This window comes from Solenopsis invicta, chromosome 1 (assembly GCF_016802725.1).
Source record: "Solenopsis invicta isolate M01_SB chromosome 1, UNIL_Sinv_3.0, whole genome shotgun sequence".
Taxonomy (NCBI): Eukaryota; Metazoa; Arthropoda; class Insecta; order Hymenoptera; family Formicidae; genus Solenopsis; species Solenopsis invicta.
In genome coordinates this window covers 29,422,113-29,446,568 of record NC_052664.1, presented here as the reverse complement: position 1 = coordinate 29,446,568, position 24,456 = coordinate 29,422,113, and the positions used below count along the sequence as shown (strand labels likewise).

At 37.0% G+C, this 24,456-nt stretch overlaps 4 protein-coding genes across 9 annotated transcripts; 2 read left to right on the top strand and 2 right to left on the bottom strand.

Annotated features, from left to right (window-relative positions):
- Window positions 1-2,426: 2,426 nt before the first annotated feature.
- On the top strand, window positions 2,427-6,333 carry LOC105203668 (probable cleavage and polyadenylation specificity factor subunit 2). The gene is made up of 10 exons (XM_026134142.2): window positions 2,427-2,950; window positions 3,019-3,178; window positions 3,267-3,618; window positions 3,705-4,015; window positions 4,096-4,355; window positions 4,428-4,613; window positions 4,899-5,268; window positions 5,387-5,581; window positions 5,651-5,788; window positions 6,178-6,333. Exons 1-10 carry the CDS (start codon window positions 2,802-2,804, stop codon window positions 6,268-6,270), a joined length of 2,214 nt encoding a protein of 737 aa, XP_025989927.1. The 5' UTR covers window positions 2,427-2,801; the 3' UTR covers window positions 6,271-6,333.
- A 105-nt stretch (window positions 6,334-6,438) lies between these two features.
- LOC105203666 lies at window positions 6,439-8,757 on the top strand. Of its 2 annotated transcripts, none has more exons than XM_011172544.3 (2): window positions 6,439-6,555; window positions 6,865-8,757. In XM_011172544.3, the coding sequence occupies exon 2, from the start codon at window positions 6,975-6,977 to the stop codon at window positions 8,289-8,291; it is 1,317 nt and encodes a 438-aa protein (XP_011170846.1). In that variant the 5' UTR covers window positions 6,439-6,555; window positions 6,865-6,974; the 3' UTR covers window positions 8,292-8,757. The 2 variants fall into 2 exon arrangements, with proteins under 2 accessions (XP_011170846.1, XP_011170844.1); XM_011172542.3 differs by having other exon boundaries at window positions 6,439-6,780.
- Window positions 8,758-8,988: 231 nt separating this feature from the next.
- On the bottom strand, window positions 8,989-11,336 carry LOC105203665 (NSFL1 cofactor p47). 5 transcript variants are annotated; one of them, XM_011172538.3, is made up of 6 exons: window positions 11,314-11,332; window positions 11,054-11,158; window positions 10,186-10,618; window positions 9,823-10,108; window positions 9,517-9,720; window positions 8,989-9,237 (listed from the first exon to the last, which is right to left on the bottom strand). In XM_011172538.3, the coding sequence occupies exons 2-6, from the start codon at window positions 11,153-11,155 to the stop codon at window positions 9,108-9,110; spliced, it is 1,155 nt and encodes a 384-aa protein (XP_011170840.1). In that variant the 5' UTR covers window positions 11,156-11,158; window positions 11,314-11,332; the 3' UTR covers window positions 8,989-9,107. The 5 variants fall into 5 exon arrangements, with proteins under 5 accessions (XP_011170840.1, XP_011170839.1, XP_039306741.1 ...); XM_011172537.3 differs by lacking the exon at window positions 11,314-11,332 and adding an exon at window positions 11,262-11,280; XM_039450807.1 differs by lacking the exon at window positions 11,054-11,158 and having other exon boundaries at window positions 11,314-11,336.
- A 737-nt stretch (window positions 11,337-12,073) lies between these two features.
- Window positions 12,074-24,283, bottom strand: LOC105203678 (dynein heavy chain 7, axonemal). The gene has a single exon (XM_039450781.1). It carries the CDS (start codon window positions 24,245-24,247, stop codon window positions 12,620-12,622), a length of 11,628 nt encoding a protein of 3,875 aa, XP_039306715.1. The 5' UTR covers window positions 24,248-24,283; the 3' UTR covers window positions 12,074-12,619.
- Window positions 24,284-24,456: the final 173 nt, after the last annotated feature.

The following is a 24,456-nucleotide window of genomic DNA, read 5'->3' as shown; positions in this document are numbered from 1 at the left end:
GATGTCTTTCCCAGAAAGTGGCCATGTAAATTTGTAGTTAGCGTCGCATGTTGCAAGCAGCACTATACTAAAAAATTGCTTATAATTATAAAAAGCAGATCCTGAGTTGGGAGTAGATTGGATACCTATATGATGTCCATCTAATGCTCCTACGCAGTTCGGGAATTGCCATTTTGTCATAAATTCTTCACTAATCTGTTCCCAGCTAATACGATCTTTGGGTTTCAATACAATTTGATCTAACGCAAACCATAATGCTTGGCATGTTTCATTAATAATTTTATGTACGGTAGATTCTTCAAGCCAATATTCAAAATGTTTTGATCTGGCACTATCACCTTGGGCAAGATACCTTAAGCAGCAGATTAAGATAATTAATATTAACAATATGAGAAAATAAAACTTATGTTAATTTATATTACTTAATTTATATTAGGTATAGCACTTACTTTACTTATCTTCTTTACTACTTACGTTAATGTAACGGCAAGCCGTAATTCTGTCGGAAGTGGTGTTTGAGTACTTTACTTTATTAAGTATGGTTGAACAAGATTGACCAAAATATCAAAATGTTCTGGCCACATCTGAAATAATGAAAAAAATTCTTCATAATCCGTTTGTTTCAATTCCTTTACAAGATTAGCATAAAAACTTTTTGTGTTCTTTTTTCGATTAATAGATCGTACCCACCATCGTCGACGAAAACATTTCTTTTTTCTTTTTAATATATGATACTGTAGACATAAGTTTTGATGCCATAATAATAAAAAAAAAGTTATATTGGCCAATTCAATTAAAGTTAACATAATTTAATATCAACTTATAACAACTAATAATCACTGCGTCTGATTGCTTTGATAAATACTATTTGTACTTCTTGTTTGACAGTTTGTCAAATGTGGCGGGGACATGCAGGTGAACTGCTTGCTTATTGATTGGCTGATTATTACTTCTGCCATTGTAGACAGGAACGAAGTGAATACTTATGTCCGTCTATACTCTACTGCTTACATATTACTACTTACTTTCAATGTAGACGGATCTATTCCATGCCGTGGAGCTTTGCAAAGTTCGTAAAAAAAAATCCGACAAATGTCAAAATCTTATTCAAATTTTGCCAAGTTGTACAGCGTGAAATAAAAATCGCACACAAATGCAGTTTACAATATTTGAAAGCGTGAATCTTTACCTTTAATTTGCGTATTTGTTGAGCATTGTACGATTTTTTTCACTAAGTTATTCAGCACTAAAGCAAAAATGGTTCCTTTTTTCATGTTGAATAAATCGGTGAATAAAAATCGTACAACGCTCAACAAGTACTTAAATTAAAGATAAAGATTTATGCTTTTAAACGCTGTAAACTGCATTTGTGTGCGATTTTTAATTCATGTCAAATAAACTCACAAAATTTGTAATAAATTTTGTCAAACTTTATTTTTATCTATATAGCTTCGTAAAAAATCAATATATGTTTTCAAAGTCAATATTAAAATTGTATGTGGAAACATTAAGCTGTAAAATGTGTTTTGAAACATTTAAATTATTATTTTTGTTGATTTATCATGTTATACTCTTTTTTGGAGAGTAACTGTAGGTGATCCTTTAATTTTACTGTTGAACGTTCACTTAATCTTTGCTAAAGTCGATATTTGAACTTCGTAAAAAAATATTATAAAACAATCTTCTAGGGCTCATTCTAAAGGACGAAATCTTTTGATTATTTAAGTTGATTTTTCTCGAAGATTCTTTTACATTAAGAAGTGAAGGAAGAAATTCAAGACAGATTTTTTAAAATAAAAAATTTTTCAAAACGTTATTGGATCTTTATTGGATTGATGGTATAGAAATCTCGTAGTTTTAATCCCACTTCACGAATTAAAGTAGATTCTTAAACTTTAATTAGATTGAAATGGATTTTAAAAAATCAAGAATTTTAGTTTGGCAATAACCATACAAATTCATCAATTTAACATGGACTTTTTTAGAAAATGAATAGAAAAATCATTCTAAGATTAATGGTCATGTAAGATAACAATATATATATGCATATTTTATATTTTAAAATGCATTAAATAAATCTTTTTATATTAAATAAATCTTTTATTATCCTTATAATTACATTTAGTATACAATAATTATTGATTATTATAATATACATGTATAATTAATTTAATAATATATAATAATAACAATAAGATTATAATGAGAGTATAATGGCGCGATTATAAAAATGCGTAAATTAAAATGTAAAAACTCATATTTTATTAAATATAAAATGTTATAAATATTAATTTGTAATTTTATATGTATTTTGATACCTATAATAATTAATTGAATGTGTACTTTGGTGTGATTGATGATCGTATATTTCATCCATATAAGAAGTGCTCTGTAATTTGAGTTTGCCGTTAACTGGTCACTGCGCAGTGCGCATGCGTCAGAAAATACCGGGATTATTGGGACCTGACAGATGCGGCAGATTTATGTTGTATTAATTTGTATATCTGTGATTGCTACAAATACAAACTTTGTTGCGATTGTTTTCTAATATATTATACATATACAGGTTTTTGATAAATAGTCCGAATTCAACACAGATACAAGTCTAAATTAAATATAAATTTCCAATTTATGGAACCAATTTTTTTTTAGGTTAAGATGATCAGAGAATCAAGTTTTAAAGTCTACAAAGTTTGAAAAACCGATCTTAAGTTTTAATGTTTGATGATTAATCACATCTTATAGTGCAACTTGTTGGAAGTTTATACTTGATTGGTACTGATAAAGAAAATTTATACAAAATGACATCTATAATAAAGCTTCATGCTATCTCTGGAGCGATGAACGAATCTCCACCTTGCTACATATTGCAAGTGGACGAGTTAAGGATACTCTTGGACTGTGGATGGGATGAAAATTTTGATCAAGACTTCATAAAAGAATTAAAGAGGTATACACAATTATATAAGTTATTTTAACAATGTCTATATTTACTTATTTTACTTGTTATATTTCTAGACATGTACATCAAATAGATGCAGTATTACTTTCATATCCAGATCCATTACATTTAGGTGCATTACCATATCTAGTAGGTAAATGTGGCATGAATTGTCCCATATATGCTACCATACCTGTCTATAAAATGGGTCAAATGTTTATGTACGATATATACCAGGTACATTCCTTTAATACGAATAGAAATATGAAAAAAAAATATTGTCCTAAATCATTACTGACATTTAAATTGCTTATATTGATTTTAGTCTCGTCATAATATGGAAGATTTTGATTTATTTACCTTAGACGACGTTGATGCTGCATTTGATAAAATTGTTCAGTTAAAATACAACCAAAGCATATCAATGAAAGGTAAAGGGTATGGTGTTACGTTGACGCCTCTACCAGCAGGACACATGATTGGTGGAACAATTTGGAAGATTGTAAAAGTTGGGGAAGAGGATATAATATATGCGGTTGATTTTAATCATAAAAAGGAACGCCACTTGAATGGTTGTGAATTGGAAAGATTGCAAAGGCCATCTTTATTGATAACAGATGCGTTCAATGCGACGTATCAACAAGCCAGACGAAGAACAAGAGATGAGAAGTTGATGAGTAAATTTTAAATTATTTTAATTAGAAACAAAAAAGATAACTGAAAGATATACTTAAAATATGTATTTTTCATTTTTGTTATTTAGCTAATATCTTACAAACATTACGTGGGGGTGGAAATGTACTGGTCAGTGTAGATACAGCTGGCCGTGTACTGGAGTTAGCACACATGTTGGACCAGCTGTGGCGTAATAAGGAATCCGGATTACTTGCCTATTCACTAGCTCTTCTCAATAATGTCAGCTATAATGTTGTAGAATTTGCAAAATCGCAAATTGAATGGATGAGTGATAAATTAATGAGAAGTTTTGAAGGTGCACGCAATAATCCGTTTCAATTTAAACACTTGCAACTTTGTCACAGTATGGCTGAATTAAATCAAGTTCCAAGTCCAAAGGTAAATGAAGAAAATTAAAATTTTTACAGATCTTATAGATTATTTTATTTGATGATAAATCTCAAATTGTTTTATTTTAGGTGGTTCTTGCAAGCACTCCCGATATGGAATGTGGATTTTCCCGAGAATTATTTCTGCAATGGTGCAGTAATACGCAAAATAGTATTATATTAACGAGTAGAACATCTCCCGGGACACTTGCTAGAGATTTGGTAGAGAAAGGTGGTAATCGAAATATTACTTTAGATGTAAAAAGACGAGTAAAACTGGAAGGTATTGAATTAGAAGAATACCAAAAAAGAGAGAAGTTGAAGCAGGAACAGATGAAACAGGAACAGATGTAATTTATATTTATCTATTATTCGGTTATAACTTATGCTTTACTAATTATGCTTGTGACGCGTTTCATTAGGGAAACTGCGGATGTGAGCTCCGAATCGGAAGATGAAATAGAAGTTGGAAGTGGCAGGGGAAAACATGATTTATTGGTGAAACAAGAAAGTAAACCTGGCTTTTTTAAACAAAGCAAGAAGCAACATCCTATGTTTCCATTTGTAGAGGAAAAGATTAAAATTGATGAATACGGAGAAATAATAAAGTAAGGATATTTCTATATATTATAAACTACATTTAAATATACAACAAAAGTTTGTAATAAGATTTTAGTTCTAATATAAAAGAATTACATCATTTAATTTGTTTCGAAAGTTTGCATATCTCTATACAAACATTTAAAAGATGTTAGATATATGTTTAAAAATTTATTTACATTTGTTTATATTTTAACAATATTTGATAATTTTTTATTTATTTTTATGAATAAATGTATTTTTAATTATGTTATGTATTGTAAATAAATTTTTGTTTTTATTATTTGTTGCAGACCAGAAGATTATAAAATAGCAGAGACTGTACCCGAAATAGAAGATAATAAGGAAAATGTGGAAATGAAACAGGAGGAGACTAATTATCATCCAGAAGTAGCCATGGATATTCCAACGAAATGTGTACAAGTTTCACGCACGATGACTGTTAACGCGGCGGTAACATATATAGATTTTGAAGGCAGATCCGATGGTGAATCTCTACAGAAAATTTTGGCGCAACTAAGGCCGAGAAGAGTTGTTTTGGTTAGAGGTTCGCCTAAAGATACAGAAATATTAGCTCAGCAAGCGCAAAGTACTGGTGCAAGAGTATTTGTTCCAGGCAGAGGAGAAACATTAGATGCTACAACAGAAACGCACATTTATCAAGTAATTCATAATTACGTTTCTATCAATATTAAATATAATTATCCTTTTATTTTCTTTTCTATTTGTATTAAGAAACCGGTTTCATGCTGTTACATAAAATATATTTTTTAAATAATAGGTACGTTTGACTGATGCTCTCGTGAGTGGATTGAATTTCTCGAAAGGTAAAGGCGACTCCGAAGTGGCATGGATAGACGCGATGATAACGGCACGTGACCAGATTTGTCGAGATGCTATCGCCGATACCGAATCCGAGAACGCAATTGACGAAAGTGATAAAATATTGACTTTGGAACCTCTGCCAATAAACGAAGTGAGTATAGCCTACAAGTATATTAGAAAACATGCAATTTAATTAATATTATAAATTGTATTTCTACAGGTTCCTGGTCATCAAACAACGTTCATAAATGAATTGAAATTATCGGATTTCAAACAAGTTTTAAATAAAAGTAACATTCCATCAGAATTTAGTGGGGGAGTACTGTGGTGTTGCAATAATACCATCGCTGTTAGAAGGGTTTGTTTATTATTTTAGTAAAAATGAATTTTCTTCATCTGTACGTTTTGTACTCTTATATTTCTCTTATATTTCTGCACAAAATTAACCGCGCTGCACTCTCATTAGTCTTACGCATTATATTTTTATATTTTCTTATATTTCTGTCATTTCTTGTGTTTTAAGTACAAGTTGATTTTTAAATAAGTACAAAAAATTTAAGGAGATATTTTAAAGTAAAAAATAAAATCGAGGGTAGTAAAAAAATTAAAGTAAAAATTTAAGTTAAAACTGTAAAATAGTTCCTTAAAATTTTATGTACTTAGAAATCATACATATATGAAGTGCAAAATGTGTGACAATTTCGATATAAAATATAGCCGGACAAATAATCGTTGTGTTTATTTTAGCACGAAGCTGGGAAAGTAATATTGGAAGGCTGCATTTCTGAGGATTATTACAAAGTGCGGGAGTTGTTATACGAACAATATGCAATTGTATAGATTATATAAGAATAATGCATTTGTAATTGTAATATATAATAATTAAAAGAATTCAGTACATTATTTATTTTTTCTTACACTTTTTCGACTGCTTTTTTGTAAAAAAAAACAATTTGTTACATAAATTTGTTTTTTTTATATTTGACGTTTTTACGAAAGGAATTCTCGGGACTTGAAATTCACTATTCGCTAGCCAATCGGCGCGAGAAACCTATGCGCATGAAATATTAACCCACGTTAACCTATCTGTGTATGCTGGTGTATGCTTGTATGTGTGTATGCACGGTATGCACTCACATTTTTGTCTTGTGTATTGCAATTAAGTAAATTGTTAAAAAATAAATTATAAGAATTCATTTGAAGTAATGCAATAATCTTGATTTACACATTGATTCACGTCCGTATCGAAGGTCGAGGAAATTTTGTGTCAAATCGGGTGATTGGTTATGAGATAGTCGACGAGAAATAGCACACGCTTACAGTCGAAATGATATGAGATAGAAACGGAAAGTAAAGGGACATTCGTAATTGCGTGCATGTTACAACAGTTACAAATATTATGGAGTTACGTAACATTTGTTTATTTTCTTTCAGAATGTTCTCTGAGCATGATTCCGCAACGAGGATTATGAAGTGCAGTATTTTACATAACAAATTTGTCTTTAGAAACGTTATATGAGATTTAAGCTAAAACCACCGACAATATGAGAAAATATTATCAAGCTGCTTTGGCTATTACAGCGGTAGTAAGCCTCATATCTTTGCTCATCTATCGACATGAATACAACAAGCTGAGGTATGTCTTGGAGGTTTTCAATTATTTTGGGAAGCCTGGACCAAGATCAGATGTAAACTTTGCGAACCTCAATACAACTTTTACCACGTTCAACCCAAAATTTGATGAACCAATTCCCTCTTGGCAACGCCTGGAGGACGATCTGTATATATATTCTGCGCACAGCATCAATGACAAGGAAATACGAGCAGTCGGACTTGGGACCATAAACAGTGTCTCGAATATGCAATGTCTTGTCTTCTTCGAGAATGAAAGTAAACCTATATTGGGGAGTTTTAGGTTTATTCCCATTGGCAATGCAATTGCTTCGAGTCTAAGAGAAAACCCAAGATATGGAGGATATCATTTCATTTGTACATACACCAGCGACGAAACGCCCACTGGAATAACATTTGTCACAAAATCCAACAAATACCTTAATTATGCACCTATTTTTCCCATAAAAATATACACTCGAAGCTCAAGCCACAATAAGATAGGGGTGTGCGTTACACAATCATCAATGAAGCCAGTAAAGTCCATAGATATGATAAGTTTCATCAGTTTCCATATGTTGTTTGGAATGGATAACTTCATCATATACGATTCCGGAATTTCAAACGAGTTCAATAATAGACTAAAAAAAATGGCGAATGATCCAACTTCCTCTTGGAAATTTACATATACCATTATACCATGGAACTTTCCTTTTACAGAGATTGATCAAAATGTCATAAGAGAAATCGTCGAAACAGATTGTTTCTATCGTACGTACAATAGTGTCGCTTACGCGATTACACTTTCATGGAACGAGTATGTAAATTTGAAGTTTCATAATGCAACAATTAAGCTTTTAATGGATTTTGAGAAAATGAAAATGACTGCCGATTGCTACAAGTTGAAAACTATGATTTTTTGCACGCAACAAGCAGACAATAAACTATACGCCAATTCTACACTGACGATATTGAAGAAGACGAAGACCAATACAAACGTTTTGGAAGAACGTTCTATTTACATATGCAAGCCATACATTGCAGAAACACTGCAGAATCCTCGTTTGCGCGGCAGAGAGGTAGGAAAAGATTTGATCGCTATAAATTATTATAAGTATTGTGATAATTATAGGAAAAGTCGAGAAGTAGAAGATCTTACAATTTTGAAATTTGCCCAAAATATACAAAGCTCATCAATTCTTAGGAAATATCTTGCACTTTACAATGTTCTCGGTGCAGTTATAAAGTGATATGGAGTTTTGCATGAATAACGCTAAATTAATATTTGCACAAGCTAGAATAATACTCTACTTGCATATTCATTCACATATAGATATTTTATAAATATGCCGTCTTTCATACTAGGTGCCTTAATCATCACGTCACAGTTGTGTAATTAATCATGACATGATCAGCTATTTTAATATTTTGTACATATTTCAAAGTTGAAACTTAAGCTATAATAAAATATTTCTACTTGTTACTTTCAATTGTTCCACATCTTCATATTATACTGTGATAGCAGCGAGGTGTTATATACAATATACACGAGAACGGCAGTTTTATTACAAATATTCTTAAAAAATTTAAACATGTTATGATTATTAAATTTAAGTATCATGTAAATTTTGGCTAAAGATGACTAAGTAAAGTCGAAATGTCCCACATATAAATTGCGAAGATTACCAATAAATGATTAAATTGTTATCCAAAAAATATCTATTATTTGCTTGTCATTAACCTTTCTTAAATATTTGTCATGCTTTAGTACATTCAAGCAGGGAAAAGAAAATTTTTATAGTGTTAATTAAAAAAAATGAAATTAATCCTTAAAATTAAAAACGTTATGTTTGCTCTTTAGACTTGTAGTAACTTTAAACATTGTTGAACTTGAAATTAATTAATGTATATGACCATAGGAAATAGGTGATATAAAAGAAAAGAACATAGTAAGAAAAAAAGGTGTATTCCTAATAAAAATACATAGAAATTTTATTTTCAAGCGATTTAACATATATTTGGTGTCTAATCGTTACATATATTCAATCTATGAATTTAGAAAAAGTTTACTTCAGTCGTTGCATTATAGCCGAATTTTGTAAACCAGCCTCCTCGATCGTTTTGTCTTCTGCAAGTTCCTTCGTTGGATATACAGTTAATAAAATGAAATCCCTTAGAGCATACTGAGGTCTCATACTAAGAATATATTGTTAAGAAAAAATTCTGATTTCTTTCTCTCTATGAGGTCCATTTGCATCAATGTAAATTAACTTTAATCTCAGTTTAATTATTTTTTTCTAATTGTTAGAACTAAATGAAGATGAAAGTAAGTTAAACCAAGATTAAAGTTATCCACATTGGTGCAAACGGCTTAGATAACTAATTTTAAGAAAAACATATATATATATATATATATATATATATATATATATATATATAAAGTACAATTAAAAGCACTTTGGGATCAAAGGATACGTTATTATATATCGTCTAAGATCAGCGACTGTATGCGACAGGTTGAATTGAGCCTTTACAACACTACCGTCTGCAAGACGGATTTGTAATGTCGTGGTTGGCTGCGAGGTATCTATATCCAATTCCTTCTTCGCTTGCGCTTCATTGGCAGCTTGATCAGCAGGATCCGTTGGAACCGTCATGCCCACGGTAGCGGGCGATGGACTGAAAATATTTGTTAAGTCACAGAAACAAAGTTTAGACAATACAAAAATCGAAATTTGTAGAATCAAATTAATAACAGAGCAAGATGAATCTCTAATCTACCTTCCAAGCATGTGCCCCTTTCCAGAAAAGGCTTTTACTTTAGTTTTTGGTGGAACGTAAGACTCGTGACGATGATCCTCCATGTCGAGTCGCACTTCTGCACCCTGTACCTGTTGACGAATCTCCGCCGGGATCTCGCCTCGTTTAATGGCATCTAGAAAGTCTCTGTTCTCTGCCTCCTCGTACGATCGTATTTCGCTATCATTTATTGTAAATCCATCCTTCCACAACTTCAATATGATAAGACCGCTCGAAGATTGTTGATCTGCATTTGCTCCCATCACTACTATTGTTACAGACAGAATGTAATAAACGCTTGTCATTTGCATCCTCTTGCAAACAATAATAAACACTTGAAAGTACCTTCGCTATCTGAGCTGGTTTGACCTAATTTATATCCCGTGCCTCTGAATGTGTTCGGCCTTTGTTGACCTCCCATTTTAGGGGAATCTGTAGCGATAGATTGCTCCTGGCACGACTTGAACATATCGCTGATGATGTCTTTTTTCTTCTTTCCTGGTCCTAGAACCTGCTGCCCACTACCATGTTCGGAACCGCCAGCGTAAAACGCTTGTCCCTCCTCCTCTTCGGAACTGCTATCGCTACTCTGAAGATCATTTAATGTCCCGAACTTGGATTTTGGTTTGGCACCCTTTGACTTCGTCGAGTCCGACTTGGTTTGCTTGTTCGACATTGCGCCCGTGTCCTCCGATCCCTCCGCCTGTTGTACAGTGTCAAGATTCTCGGCCGCTAGTTCAGCTGGCTCGTCGTTTTCGTAGAAACTGGTGAGAGCAACCTAGAAAGGTTACTACGTATCAACGCGTGTGATAAGATTGTCGAAGGAAGTTCCGACATTCTTACTACACGAAGAAACCTTACAGCGTACGGGTCGAGAACTTCGACAAACTCGTAATCTTAAATCTCGCCGGTAATTTATTTTACTGTCACCACAAATTTATCGTGAGTTTTAGAAACTACGAGAGCTACATGAAAGAGCGAATGCGTCGGGGTGCGACAAGCGTGAATGGCAGGGAAAACGAAGTAGCGAACGGGCAGCCGCAGAATGATAAGCGTTACGACGGGCGTGACAAGAGGTTATAAAAACTGGTGCCGAGATTATTGGCGACGAGACGCACGAGACGTGAGCTTTTGCGGTGCGCGTTGCGCGTACGGACGAGGGGAGAGTCTCGGTCAGTCTCTCCGGAGCGTTTCGTAAAATATGCTGTCTCACCTCGAGCTGCCAAGCGGATGACTCAAGGTAAAATAGCGCTCTCTCGGCGTCGACACCAGTTACGTCCGCGAATTGCGAGACCAACTCGTCGTGGCTCGCCATTCTCTGCAAATGTTAAAAAACTCACGATGTCTATTCACTGCTTTTTTCTTTCTTTTTCTCTCTCTCTCTCTCTCTCTCTCTCTCTCTCTCTCTCTCCCTTTACTACCCCGGTCACGACGAATCCACCCTGCGTGGCCGATTCTACGAAGCTAACGCACCTCACGTCAATTTTCTTGATCTGTCATTCCCCTCGGTTGTGCGTGGAATTGAACCGGATGTTCGCACATTTTCAGGGAAGTCCGTACGAAGTGTACTCTCGCGCGCGTTTTGCAAGTGTGCTGTTAAATTCATTTCTATAATAAATAATTAAGTAAATTTAATAAAAGTTTTATGTAAAATAAATTCATAAAACTTTCATAGTTCGAAACAATTAGAATTTGTATGTAAAATTACACGAAAAAAACATTATTTCAGCAATAAGATCTTGCTATTACTGTATACTGGCCTTTCTCGATTTTGTATACAAATGGTGATCTTGGTTCTAATATTAATTATTACAAAACTTTGCTCTTTTTTATCGAATTATACAATTTTTTGGCATTCATCCAAGATTAATCCTTTTGCGAACTTTTCTACGAATAATTAGTATCTAATTTATATCTTATTCAAGATTTTTAAGATCGTTGATTATGAATCTATAACTTGGATCCGTTATCCAAATAGCAAACATTGTTTTTAAAAATGTTTTTAAACATTTTTAAACTATCTTTAAAAACGTTAAAAATAATAAATTAAATTCTTTTATTTCATTAAAAAATGTTATTTTAATGAAAGAATAATTTTTAAAGTTTGGAAAACATTTATTTCAATACTTAAAAAAAACATGCCTTTTAATATCAAATAAATGTTTTACTACAACAGAAAGAGAGAGAGAGAGAGAGAGAGAGAGAGAGAAGAGATTACATAAGATTAACGAAATATTCAAATATTATTGTTTATTTGTAAGAAATAACTGAGCGCAAGCAATTATAAATTAGATAATTTATTATTTTATCTACAAAATTTAGCTAAAGAGGGACTTGGTTTACATCTGATCCTTAACTTACACATTCATAATTTCTACCTAAAGCCTATATCTACTACCACAAAGTGGACTTCTAAATAGAGCTTTTTATCTTTATTCTAATTATACAATTTGCAATCCGCGCTTTTATTACATTTATTATATATGACATTTTTTATATTCCTTTGCACATTCACACGCTCCAATCTTCTTCTTTTTTTATTTCCTTAATCTTTTTCTTCTCTACAACTAGATATTCATCTTTTAATTTACTTTTTATTCCTTTCTCTTGTCACTACCTAAACTTTCAAATCAATTCATTCTATGACAGTTTCCTAAATAATGTCCTTATATAATCTTTTTCTTTTCCGCAAAATATACGCAATGCCTTTTATATTTTTCTCTAAGCAGTACTTATATTCTCCTCTTCTAAATTTCTGCATCTTGCAAGAAATTGTAAATTATTTCTCAATTTGGCAGAATAATGCTGTGCCACGTTTTATCCAATATACACGCGACTTATCAGTTTCCAAGGGCACGCTCGTAACATAATTCTTCATCTTCATACTCGCATCCTCAGTATCCTCTCCGTTGCGTTGTGTCGGTGAAATGTATACAGGGCACTCGTATACATTATCAATAATTCTCTCTTCTCTTCCAAATGTAAGACGTATCGGTGGCATGTCGTACCAAAATACGTTGATTACGCTTTCCGTTAGCACACGTCTCTGCGTGTCCCATCGGGCGCCAGATAAATGTAAATCGTAAATGTAGTAAGTATCCTTATCTTCCTTGCTGTACGTAAAATTGCCGTTTGTCACTTCAAAATTTAATGTGACTTGTTCGACGGATACGCTATGACGTCGCGAAAACGCGAGGAGAGCTGCGGATAGAAATCTCTTGCAGCAAGACAGCGCGTCCAAGTGAATCACGCGAGGGAGATCATTGTCACGCCAACATCGCACAAAGTTTACGCGCTTCAGGAGTAGATCGATGTAACTCGATAGACGTTCGGTTGAAATGCCAACATCGATCAGTCTCCAGACGCACGGGACTTCATTATTGCATATTTCTTTCGACAGATCTTCCAAAGATTCTGTTAAAATTACCTCACCGTTTAACGCTGATTTTAAATTGTTCAAGGAGTTTGCGATCACTGACAAAATCTTGTTGATCAATTCAGCCTCGTGGATGAGAATCGCGTTCAGTGGATCGTTAGGATATTTATCTTGTATTTCGTTGATGTTAAATAACGCGGGTAATCTAGTGCTAATGTCATCAATTGCTTGCAGTGTCCGATCCTGCGTAGCTTCACGATCCGATGACCTGATTTCGTCTAGACGAGATATCGATTCTAAAAATTCTCTAGCGACGGCTGTGTCTTTTATGATAAGAGCATTTTCATCGCAAGCAAAAGCTTCTGCCGATGCATCTAGTTGCATACTGCTAATGTGCATGATAATATCGCGGTACTCGCATCTTTGCGGTACTGAATGCTCCTCGCAGTTAGAAAATGAATATTCAGCATTCTTGATCACGCGGGTGTCGCAGAAGAAGTCTAGCAGGTGTCGCAGGCATCTTTGATCAAGGCGATCCGTAATTTTCCCACCGTAATTACAATCCCCGATCAGATAAAGCAGCGTGTCGAACGGTACATCTTCGATTTCATTGATTAAACTCTGCAGTTGTCGAATGGATATTTCGAAGTCCACGTGACCGAAATCGTACGGAACGTTCCAGCCTTGCGGCCCAAAGTGCCTTCTCTCTCTGACGATTCCGTGGAAGAAGCAGAGTCCGTACAGGAGTTTGGAGAACTCCTTGTCTTTCCCGGGACATCCCTCGAAAAACTCTTGGCTTCTTATGGGTTCCGATCGGTACGCTCTGAGTAAGCTCTGTTTCAGCCGAAGCGGATAGTCGTACGCGATCTTCACGCTGTTTTGCAAGATGCTGATCGGGAAGTCCGGAGTGGAATAGCTGGAAAGCCACAGTCGAAAATCCAAGGATGTACCGGACAGGCTCAGGTTCTCGTAGATTCGCTCGAGTCGCGGTATCCACGATACGGTGTGATGGCAATTTTGCAAAAATATCCATCCTCCTTCTCTTCGTGCCCACTCGATGAGATTCTCGGCGTTGGTCTGCTGTCCATCACCCATAGACAGAGAGACGAACTTCGAGGTGTATCCTCTCGCGCTCGCATACGTAGAGACAAGCGACAGAGGCGAGATGTAACTCGGCAAAATAAATATAATTGGCGTGAGACAGCTGGATTCTGCGTAAGATTCGGATATCTGAAGATGAGGGTAGGAATTGAATACGTTCTCCATGGTATCCTCTATCAGCTGCATTATTTCCACGATGATCTTGTCGTATCTTATAATTTTGATGAGCATTAGTTTCTGAAATCGAGTCAAATTGTCGGCCCACGAACTCGGTATCAGATGGCTTTGGAACGGTATCGCGTTGCAAAATTTTTTCCAAGCTGCGCTATTGGCACAAAAGTCATTTGCGAGTTCGTGTAAATTGGGTATCATGCTACTCAATCTGCAAATTTGTCTCCATTTGTCTATCGGCAACCAATCCGGCGCTGGCTCCAGCACCGCATCACAATCCTCCGAGTCCGAAGAGACGAAAAATTTTACTTCTTCCTGCGTAGTCTGCCCAGCGTCTATCAAAATTTTTACGCACAACAGAAAGGAATATAAAAGCTTGTGCTTTTCAAAGAGCGACCTGCAGACGCTGGAATGAAGGTTTCTCGTAAACGAAGACTTGAGGAATTGCAATCGTTTTTCAAGAACAATGCTCCTGTTTGAGGTATCGATCGAGGTAATGTACAACTGAATGAACCAGCAAAACGAAAATCGGTACATGTGATTCAAATTGGATAGAGTGGTTAGCGTGCAAAATAGACCTGCGCAATGATCAGCGAACTGCAGGTATGCGTTTCTGAATTTATTAATGTTCTCTGTCATCGCTCTGGCTGCTTCTTGCTTCTTCATGATGTCCACGGTAAGATTCTTGGAAGAATCTAAAATCCGTATTGCCTTCTCATCCTCCAGGATATTCATGGTGGTCGATGAAAGAGTGCTCAAGATGTTATCTTCTTGCTGTTGAAGAACTTTTTTGTTAGCGGCATCTTGAATGCGGAGCGCCTCGAATTTCTCTTGTAACTCTGGTTTCTCTTTTGAGACGACGATATCTAAAAGCTTATCCCGAAGAGTTCCATCTGGCATCGAGAAGTCGATTATTGTAAGTTTCTCAAAAACATCGACCGTATAATTTGGGTTTGACAATCTTGTGGTGATGTAAAATCGAAAATTTTGCGAATATCTAACAGATTTAGTTCTGATATCAATGTACCAGTCTTCATCTTTATAAATATTCTTCAATAGAATTGGTTCCAGTGCAATTTCAAGCCTTTCTCCCACATCTTCTAGCAGAACTGGAATACCAGTTTCGATGTTTTGTTCGATGACTGTCATATAATCGAAATCTGTTAATTTAACGATTTTTAAGTCATTTTTCTGTTCCATTCTCTTGATCCATTGATTTATTTGATTCTGCGAGTCAATGAAAAGGCACCATTGTTTCGAATTATTCAAAATGATGGCGTTCTCCGTCGCGAAGCGATTTTTTGATAAGCCGCAGAGTTGCCAATGATTAATTTCGATTTCCACACCGAGAACATTTACAAAGTCGTATGTTTTAGTGTACAATAATTTAGAAGTCTCCATAAATTCTTTCCACTTGATCAACATTTCATTACGAAAGGAAGTATTGTAAGACGCCATATAGGCCACTATTCCGCACGAGAGTAGCATGTCGCCTACAAGACTGTCGTAATTTATTTGAAGATTACGAGCGCACTGCATCCAGTGGCTCTTCTCGCCTCCTAGACTGGCGATCAGCTTCTCTGCCTTGACCAGTTTGGCGGTGCACGTCGCCACTTCCATCTCTAGATTCAGTTTCTTCTGCAGTGTTTGCCGCAGACTATCGTTCAGAGCAGCTAGTTTCGCGTTCAAAGCAGCCAAAGTCTGTCGTTTCTCGTTCAAAAACGCCTCGGCCTCGTCACACTCTGTTTGTGCCTCCGCCAGTTTCTTCTTCTTGGGCGCGACCACCTTTGCCACCTCGTCGTAAGACACCATGGCGCGAACCCATTTGCAAAGACCCTCGGCGGCGCTTGATGCCTTCGCCACTATATGAGGCATGAAACTGTTATCCGTCATATATGTCTTTTTGATGATCTGCATCACCGCGGGTGCTATGTTATCTTTGTCGTAGTCCTTCAGGTTCTGCAGAAAGTTCATGTCACCCAGAATGCGTTTGCTCGGGCCCCAATAGTCCGTAAATTTCTTCCCTGTGACCGGATCGATACTGCGATCTGGAGGGACGCCTAGCATCACGCAAACGGCAGCCATCACAAGCTTGATGGTATCGGGAGGATTTTTCATCGCTTTCACCAATGTAATATCGGTCGGCTTCAACGTATTCAGCGCAATTACCGCGTCTTCCAGGATCGGTATTGCAACGGCAAGGTCAGCCTCGCATTCAATTTTTAGAGTACCTGCGATCTCCGCCTTCTTATTCGCAATTTCCTCTTCCCGCTTCACGAGGACCGTAGCTCGCTCCACGGTAATATTTTCATTCTCCACTTCTTTCATAGTGATCACGGTTTGTTGAGCGGACAGTTCTAATTGAGGTTTCAAGATCGTCAGAGTGGTCTTCATCTGCTCGACTTGCTCGGCCGCTAATTCTAACTTTTCCAATCCTGCTATGTATCTGTTTCGCGTCGCGATGATTTCTTCCTGTTTCTTCGATATTAGTTGCGTATACAGCTTGAGCATGTGCAAAAAGGCCGACGTCGTCACATGAATGGTTCTACCGAACATTTCGCGATACTTCAAACTCATTTCCTTTGCATTGTTATGAAATTGCACACAAACTCTCGCTGCATCAGTTTTAACTTCTTCTTGCACGTTAACGTCCTTCATATGCTTCACGGCGATTTCTAAAAGCGCCTGATCGGGCCAAACCTGATAGTAATTTACCGTGCAGTGTTTCGCTAAGTTAGGATGCGAGCATAAATATGTTCTGAACGCGGCACTAGTAGGACTGAAACAGAGCACAAAATGTAACCTGTTCTTGCATTGATCTACGAAATAGGACATCACCGAACGCGCGCTGAGTTCCGCGTTTGGATCACCACTCTGGGCATGCAGCCGCGTCATCTCAATTATATTCTGTCTGTCTTCGTTAGAGAACAAGTCAGGTAGCTCTCCAGTACTTAACAGACAGCTAATGTCACTTAAGAACGCTTCCTTCATCTGTCTTTCGCTCATAAAGTATGTAACATCTTTTCGCAACGTTCCGCATTCCCGTAGAACTTTTCTCAATTCATCTTTCCACGCGTCCATGTCGTAATAGGACTCGATAGTGGTTTCAAACAAGGTTTGCTGCTGCATAAAGGCAGCAAGAGCGGTTGTGGTCCTTCTACCGGAACCCGCAGTAGATATCATTAACACGTTTTCTCCCGGAGTGCTCAGAATTCTCGATACTTTGATCAAAGATTCCAACATGTAACGACATACGACGACGTTGATTTTCTTCTTAAAGCTAGTGTTGTATTCGTCTAAGTAAGCAAGGACCTTATTCCTCAGGGCTTCCATAGTGCCGATTTCCTCGTACCGCCTACATTTGCCGCTCTTCTCTGTATCCATGAAATTCCCAAACATCAGATTGTTGAAGCTGTCTTTAGTAATCTGATTTTCGAATTTAGGCAAGTAATCAAAAGCGATCTCGAAAGAGTCTTTAAAGTTGCTCTTTACCGCGTCGCGGATTTTTAGAAAAAGCCATTCCTTGTCATCTTCGTCTAGCATGCGATCGCTGAACACACGTAAGATCTCGTGCACCCATAGCCGAATGAATGTTATCTTTGTCTCCACCGATTCCTTCTGGATCAGACTGCAACCATTGATCACCTTGGATATATCTCTCATATCGAAATAATAGTACAGTTTACTGGGCATAGGACGCAATGTCTTTATTACGGACTTGTAAACGTCAATTGTCGCGTTCACTATGCTGGTCACGCTTCCCGTGACATCCGCCGCAAACAGATTCTTCTTTAAATTAGCAAGTAGCACGTTAAAATACGTTCTGAATATGTTATCCGTTGTAGGAGCGGGAATCGTGTAGGTGTTGAAGTGTCTCAAAAGTCTAGAAGGTATGTCCTTCTGTCCGTCGGTCCTTCCTGTAGTAACCGCGAGCGTGAACATAATGTCCTGCACGAGTACTTTGTTTAATTCATTTGTGTCATAGCAGTAATCGTAACTAAGTAGTTGACGTAAAAGATCAAATACTGACTGTGCCTCTGGTTTGTGCGCGATGGTTTTATTCACGTCGTCCACGAAGTTTACACAAAATTGATTTCTTCCTGGCCCATAGGCGGTGCGTCGTATTTTATTTAACTTGGAGAGCAATAACCTTTGCGTTCTGGCTGTCGTAATCATCGAAGTAAAACTAAAGAAGTTGGAGACGCAATTTTCTGGCAATTTGTTTCTTAAGAGATTGTTCATGATACTCGTCTTTCCAACAGCAACATCGCCATACAAGAGGAAGGACTTCCGATATTTAATATGCTTCAAAAAAATATGATTGTACTTCATACTATTGATAGTTGGAATGAAAATTTGATTGAAGTTACATATTTCAGGGATTTTTTCATTTTTTAACAGTTCGCCCCAGTACTTCCAGTTTCCGTTACCTTTAAAGATATAAAAGTTGTCTTGGATTAAACCCTCGTTAGGTAATGCCACGTCGAAATGTTTAATTGTGACGGGTTTTGGATATTCTTTTTCCGCGCCATTCCAGAGTGATGCGCAGAAAGCGTTGAATCGAGTTTGCGAATCCTCGATCAAGTTTCCGCCCAGCCCCCAAACAGTAGATAAGATTAAAGTAGCCTGCGCCCATGTAACAAAGTGATTGTCCACATCGTCCTTGGCACCTTCACAGGCGTCTCTTAATAAAATTTCAAATAAATTTAAAGTAGACATAATAAGATGTAATTCCTGACCTATCGGTATATCGCCATTTTCCCTTAAATATTTAAGACACGGATCTATCGCCCAATCAAACAGAGTATGCAGTATTTTGCTATATCCATCGTAAAATGGTTTGGCGATGTGAGACAGTACGTAAGGTCTCCAACCGACAGAGTTTGTATCAATGTAGACTATTCCGCATCGCGATATTATGCTGGGTGAAATTTCTGTCGTGCTAATTGTTTCAAAGACGATAGACATTGATTCTGGTGTGGGAAATCGTTCTCCAGACGTCAAATACAGCATTTTGTTGTCGTCGAGAATTGTATACAAGTTTTCGATCCACGTGCCGCTTAAGTCACCATCGAACACCAACCATTTGCGGTCTGTCAAAGTATCTTCTGCAAAGCGTCGAAATATAGTGGTGCACAAACCGTCTTTCCAAACTCCAGACTTATCGCACAAATATCCAAAAAGCGCGTCGCTATCCACCACTCCTGGCATGACTGTTTCGAGTTTCACTGTGGCGCCAATTTTACTTTTTTCATCATGCAATAACGATAACGTTTCGGCAAGTGTATGTAAAATTTCCGTCTTTCCACCGAAAGGGTTGCTAACGAGTATAAGGCCACGACGAACGTACATCAGTTCAATGATCTGTATGGCTTTCAGTTTGAAGACTGTATGCAACGTTAGGAGTCTCTTTGCGCACACTCTTTCCAGAGCGTTCAGAATCGCTGAGCAATCGAAAGGAAGCACGATGGATTCCGGAAACAAATCTTTCATAATACTCTGGAAGATCGGTACATCGGGATTACATAGCTGCGGGATATTTATATGTATCATTGAACGCAGCAGCAGAGTGTACTCGCTTTTATCTGGGATATTTCGCTTCAGGTTAACTGCAGTCGCAACGACAGTTTTCAGTGACGACGTACTAAAATCGTAATGACGCTTCCCTCTCAGATGTTCGGATAATAATTTATAACTGACAGCTAGCCTCGCCGCGAGATTTTTCGCGTGAACAAATCCTCCAGCGAAGAGTTCGATTTCAGCAATTTTGTCAATATCCGGCACCATCATTGACACGGGACGAAAGAGGGCCTTCAAGTTATCCGGTAGATCAGAGTATCCGGATTGCTCCGAATTAATGTTAGCGCATACGTTTCCGGAGACATTCAAGCTCAATTTGCAACCTTCGAAGCTTATGATTTTCAAATTGGACGACACCGCTTGCTTTATCTGCGTAAGATTTTGAGCAATGGTCGACAACAATCCTAGTTTCAATCTGTTGAAGTTTTCAAAGCAAATCCACGCACCGGAAGAGATCACTCCTTTAAATGTCCGTACCACGCAATCATAAGAGATGCTATCGCTGCAATTAATGACATAAGATAGCTTCGCGATAGCTCTCGTCAGGTTTTTGATTGTTTCCGTTTTCCCGGTACTTGTTGGACCTACAATACCGCTGTAGAAATGATAATGATAAGCTTGCAGTATAGTACGAAAGCATCTATCAGTTAAGGGAGTGTTAACAATATTCTGCTGATAACAGTTGTATTCGTATCCGTATATAATTGTTGTATTGAACACCGATACTTCAATATTTTTATTGTTACAGTAATATCTTAATTGCGCGACCCATTCAAAGTCTGTGTGTTTAACTGCATTTTTTTCTAGTAGCAATCTTATGATTTCTTTATGAGTCGACATGACAATGATCAATGACATTAACAGACTCCTACGCCTTCGCGTTAGATCATTTTTTAATTCGTCAATTATCGAAGTTATAGCGTCGGTGTATGCCGTGAGTAAAGGATTCAACCTTGTAATATTTAACGGCGTAAGACATTTTTCGACCGAGTGAGTCCAATAAAGTTGCAAACTACAAATAATCGCCATGCTTGGAAAATTGTCAACGGGAATAAGTGTCAAATTTTCATTGATCAATGAATGATGTTGCAGAATACTTTGGTGAACTGCGTCTTTCATTTCTTCTTCAAGCTGAATTAACCATTGCTCTTCGTACTTAGTGTCAGTGGATAAGGAAATGCTACTATTTAAATATAAAATTTCCCCGTAATGCCCAATGATGCCTCGAATGCAATTAGATCTATTAAATTTTAATCGTTCTATACCATCGAAACATTTTTTCACAAGCGTGCACGATTTCCCCGTATTAATCGATTCGAACAATATTTTCTGTACTTCTGAATCTTCGAGGAAGAACAATCTTGTGAATGCCAGTCTTTTGATATCTAAGTAATCCTTTACTCCTCTGATCGCTTTCTCCAATTTCTCATTAGCTTCATTTAAGATCTGTAGCAAGTCCGAGGATCTTTTAATTTTATAAAAGCTTGGATTCTTCGCGAATCTGTTATTAATGTCCAACAAAACGCTTGTCGCTTCTAAATATAATGAAGTTTCTTGGCTTAAACGTGTTTCTATTCCTCGATAAGAAAATATTGGTTCTAGGTGGAGTTTGCGATATTGTACTCGCGTCCACTGATCAAGAATTTCTCGAATTCTTGTGAGAACAGCTGAAAAGTCAATTAAATCTAACAATATTGGCTTCACGAAATGCGACGCTCTCATCTCCTCGATTTTGATGAGATGTTCGCTAAGAAGTGTTTCGATATCATTCAGATGTTTAAAAGATATTATACCGGATTCTGCATCAGTTGACATCTCGAACGATCTCGGCTCCCACTCCTTGATCATCTTAGCCAGTTCCCGCTGAAGACAAAGCTCCTTGCTGGCGCCCAAGCTTATCGCGTTGTACTTGTCAATGTTGTCCATGAGGTTCATATTGATCATTTTTTTCAAAGTTGTTCCCGCGTTCGGCGTGAGATCGAAATTGCATATCGCCGACATCTCTTTCCAGTGGCGCGTATTCAAAGCCGGATTACACATGCAAACCGCGAGCGGCACGTAAACTTTAAACTCATTAACGTTATTAAGTGTTTGCCAACATAGTTTCAGCGGTGCTGGTTGCTGCATTGGGTCAGGATCATCAGCTATACCGGAGAATTTATATGATTTGTTTGCTGTCGCGTCCATCTTAATACGCGACTTCATCGTTTTGTGGATATCCGTGATCTCGTTGAAGTAATTCATGGTCTTCTTCTCGATAACAGAGGCGTCCAGGCATTCAAATGGGCCATTCAGCCACACGGAGTTGTCCCTTTGCCATTGATGAATACTGCATATAAGCTTGTAGAACGGCAAGATCGTTTCCTTCAGTTCGATTATTTTTGGAAATTCCGTTTCGGGAAACTTAAAAAGCTTTTCTTCCGTATTAATAACTTGCATCTCCTCGTCTATACGTTTGTACTTCTTTATCAAATCCTTATAATGCTCCGCGTATTCACCAACCTTGCTCACGTCGTCCATGTTGTCTAGGATGATAAGCTGCGGGAACATTGCGTCAACCTCTGAGTTCAAAGTATTTATCCTTCGTTGAAGATCCTCCTCCAGCTCGCTCTTCATAGCCTCGCACAGCGTATTATTCTGCGCGAACACCGGTTGGATATCGTGCAGCCAATTGATGGTGGTCTTGTTTAAATCGATGTGCTCGTCAGTTAATATAGTAATCTCCAACAATTTACTCAGCATATAGATCGATTCTCGTACTTTCTGCTCCTGCTCCTTTATCAGTACTTTCGAAGCTCGCGACATATGTTCAGTTAATTGTATCAAGGAATTTGCATCCTTCGGAATGTCAAGCGCCGTAGACTTCAGATTCTCAAAGTCTGTACAGATCGAACGATTGAAGTCTTGATGATAATTCACGAGTTCTGTCGTGAGGACGTTTATAATGTTGCAGCAGATCTGCCTCAAGGATTCCTTGGCGCTGCTCTGTTTTAATTTTCCCACGTTGTAATACAAATTGGAGAGCATGGAGTTTGTTTTGCCCAGGTACTCGTTGTACTGGCATATGTGCTCGAAGTAAACGTCAAAATTTGGCTGTTTAGAAATCAAAGATAATATTCGATTTTTGGTACTCGACGCGCATATACCGCTAAACTCCACGAAGATGAATGCTACGTGCTCGATCATAGGCTGAAACAGTGCGTCTAATATCTCCTGTAAATTACGATGAGACTTCTCGACGAACCAGTCGGGAAGCGCTATCTTTATGTATCTTTCCTTTGCTCTGACGTTCAACCATTCTTCCAACGGCATCAGATCCTGCGCGATGCCTTCAATATTTCGGATAATATTGTGATACGTCGAGAAGACCTCCTTTATGTCTGGTTTAGTTAGAAGCTGATCGCTTTCGCATACCAAGTGAAATTCAATTTGAGGACAGAAACAGCCGTCCTTCATCGTGTCTATTATGTGATCGATCGATCTCATCATTACGTTGAGAATTTGCTGAACGAATACGTTTGTGAGGCACCGCATTAATTGGGACAAGCGTTTTGCAGAGATGCCTCTTAACAGTTTCGATCTCTGTATGGCTTTAAACGTCTTGGTGTAAAATTGATTGGTGATTACTAAAGAACCTTTCTTAATGTCTTTAAGGATCATGTCTTGAAAACAAGACAGTGTCAGCATTCCCAATTCATGGTAACGTCTGAAATCACAAATGACCGTGGGTAGAATACGGTACGCCGTATTAATAATATGTCTGATTATCGGATAGGAGAGAAAGTATTTCTCGGCAAACAAATTACGACGCTGTAAAAATATTGCGTGATCATACATCTTATTTTTCTCGACGACGTTTCGCTTCAAGTCAGCGGAAACGTTGCACTCCTCACAAGCTACGTGTTCTTTCTTATACATTTTGCAAGACAGTATGGATTTCAATACAAAGTCTTTCATATTTTCAATGTACATATCTCTTACTTCGTTCAGTACTGAGTTTATAAATGAAGAATGTTTTTGTCTATCCGCGTGAGGTATCAAGTTCAATATATTTTCTCTCCATTCTGCAGAAAATTCAGGGACATAAATGTTTCTTAAGTAATCTTTTAATTGAATTCGATTTGCTTCATTGGAATTTGAACATTGAGACACCGCAAATGTTGATTCCGCAACATCCATGTTGGCAAACGGGTTTCTGTTAGATAAACCGTTAGATAAACCGTTTACCACCCCGCAGAAATTGTTTAATCGATTATTTCACAATAATTTTTAAATATAACAATGATAAATGTCTATCTTGTATAAACAATTTTTATAAATTAATCACTAAATAAATTTAAAACACAGTTAAATTATTATAGAGCAGTTTCTTCTGTATTTAAGAACAA

Excerpts from the sequence above, each read along its gene's own strand:
- LOC105203666 (XM_011172544.3), top strand. The coding sequence starts at position 6,975 with ATGAGAAAATATTATCAAGCTGCTTTGGCTATTACAGCGGTAGTAAGC.
- LOC105203668 (XM_026134142.2), top strand. The coding sequence starts at position 2,802 with ATGACATCTATAATAAAGCTTCATGCTATCTCTGGAGCGATGAACGAA. Across the intron at positions 3,179-3,266 it reads TTATGTACGATATATACCAG|TCTCGTCATAATATGGAAGA; the intron begins GTACATTCCTTT and ends TATTGATTTTAG. Across the intron at positions 3,619-3,704 it reads AAGAGATGAGAAGTTGATGA|CTAATATCTTACAAACATTA; the intron begins GTAAATTTTAAA and ends TTTGTTATTTAG.
- LOC105203665 (XM_011172538.3), bottom strand. The coding sequence starts at position 11,155 with ATGGCGAGCCACGACGAGTTGGTCTCGCAATTCGCGGACGTAACTGGT. Across the intron at positions 10,619-11,053 it reads CATCCGCTTGGCAGCTCGAG|GTTGCTCTCACCAGTTTCTA; the intron begins GTGAGACAGCAT and ends TAACCTTTCTAG. Across the intron at positions 9,721-9,822 it reads AAGGGGCACATGCTTGGAAG|TCCATCGCCCGCTACCGTGG; the intron begins GTAGATTAGAGA and ends AAATATTTTCAG.
- LOC105203678 (XM_039450781.1), bottom strand. The coding sequence starts at position 24,247 with ATGGATGTTGCGGAATCAACATTTGCGGTGTCTCAATGTTCAAATTCC.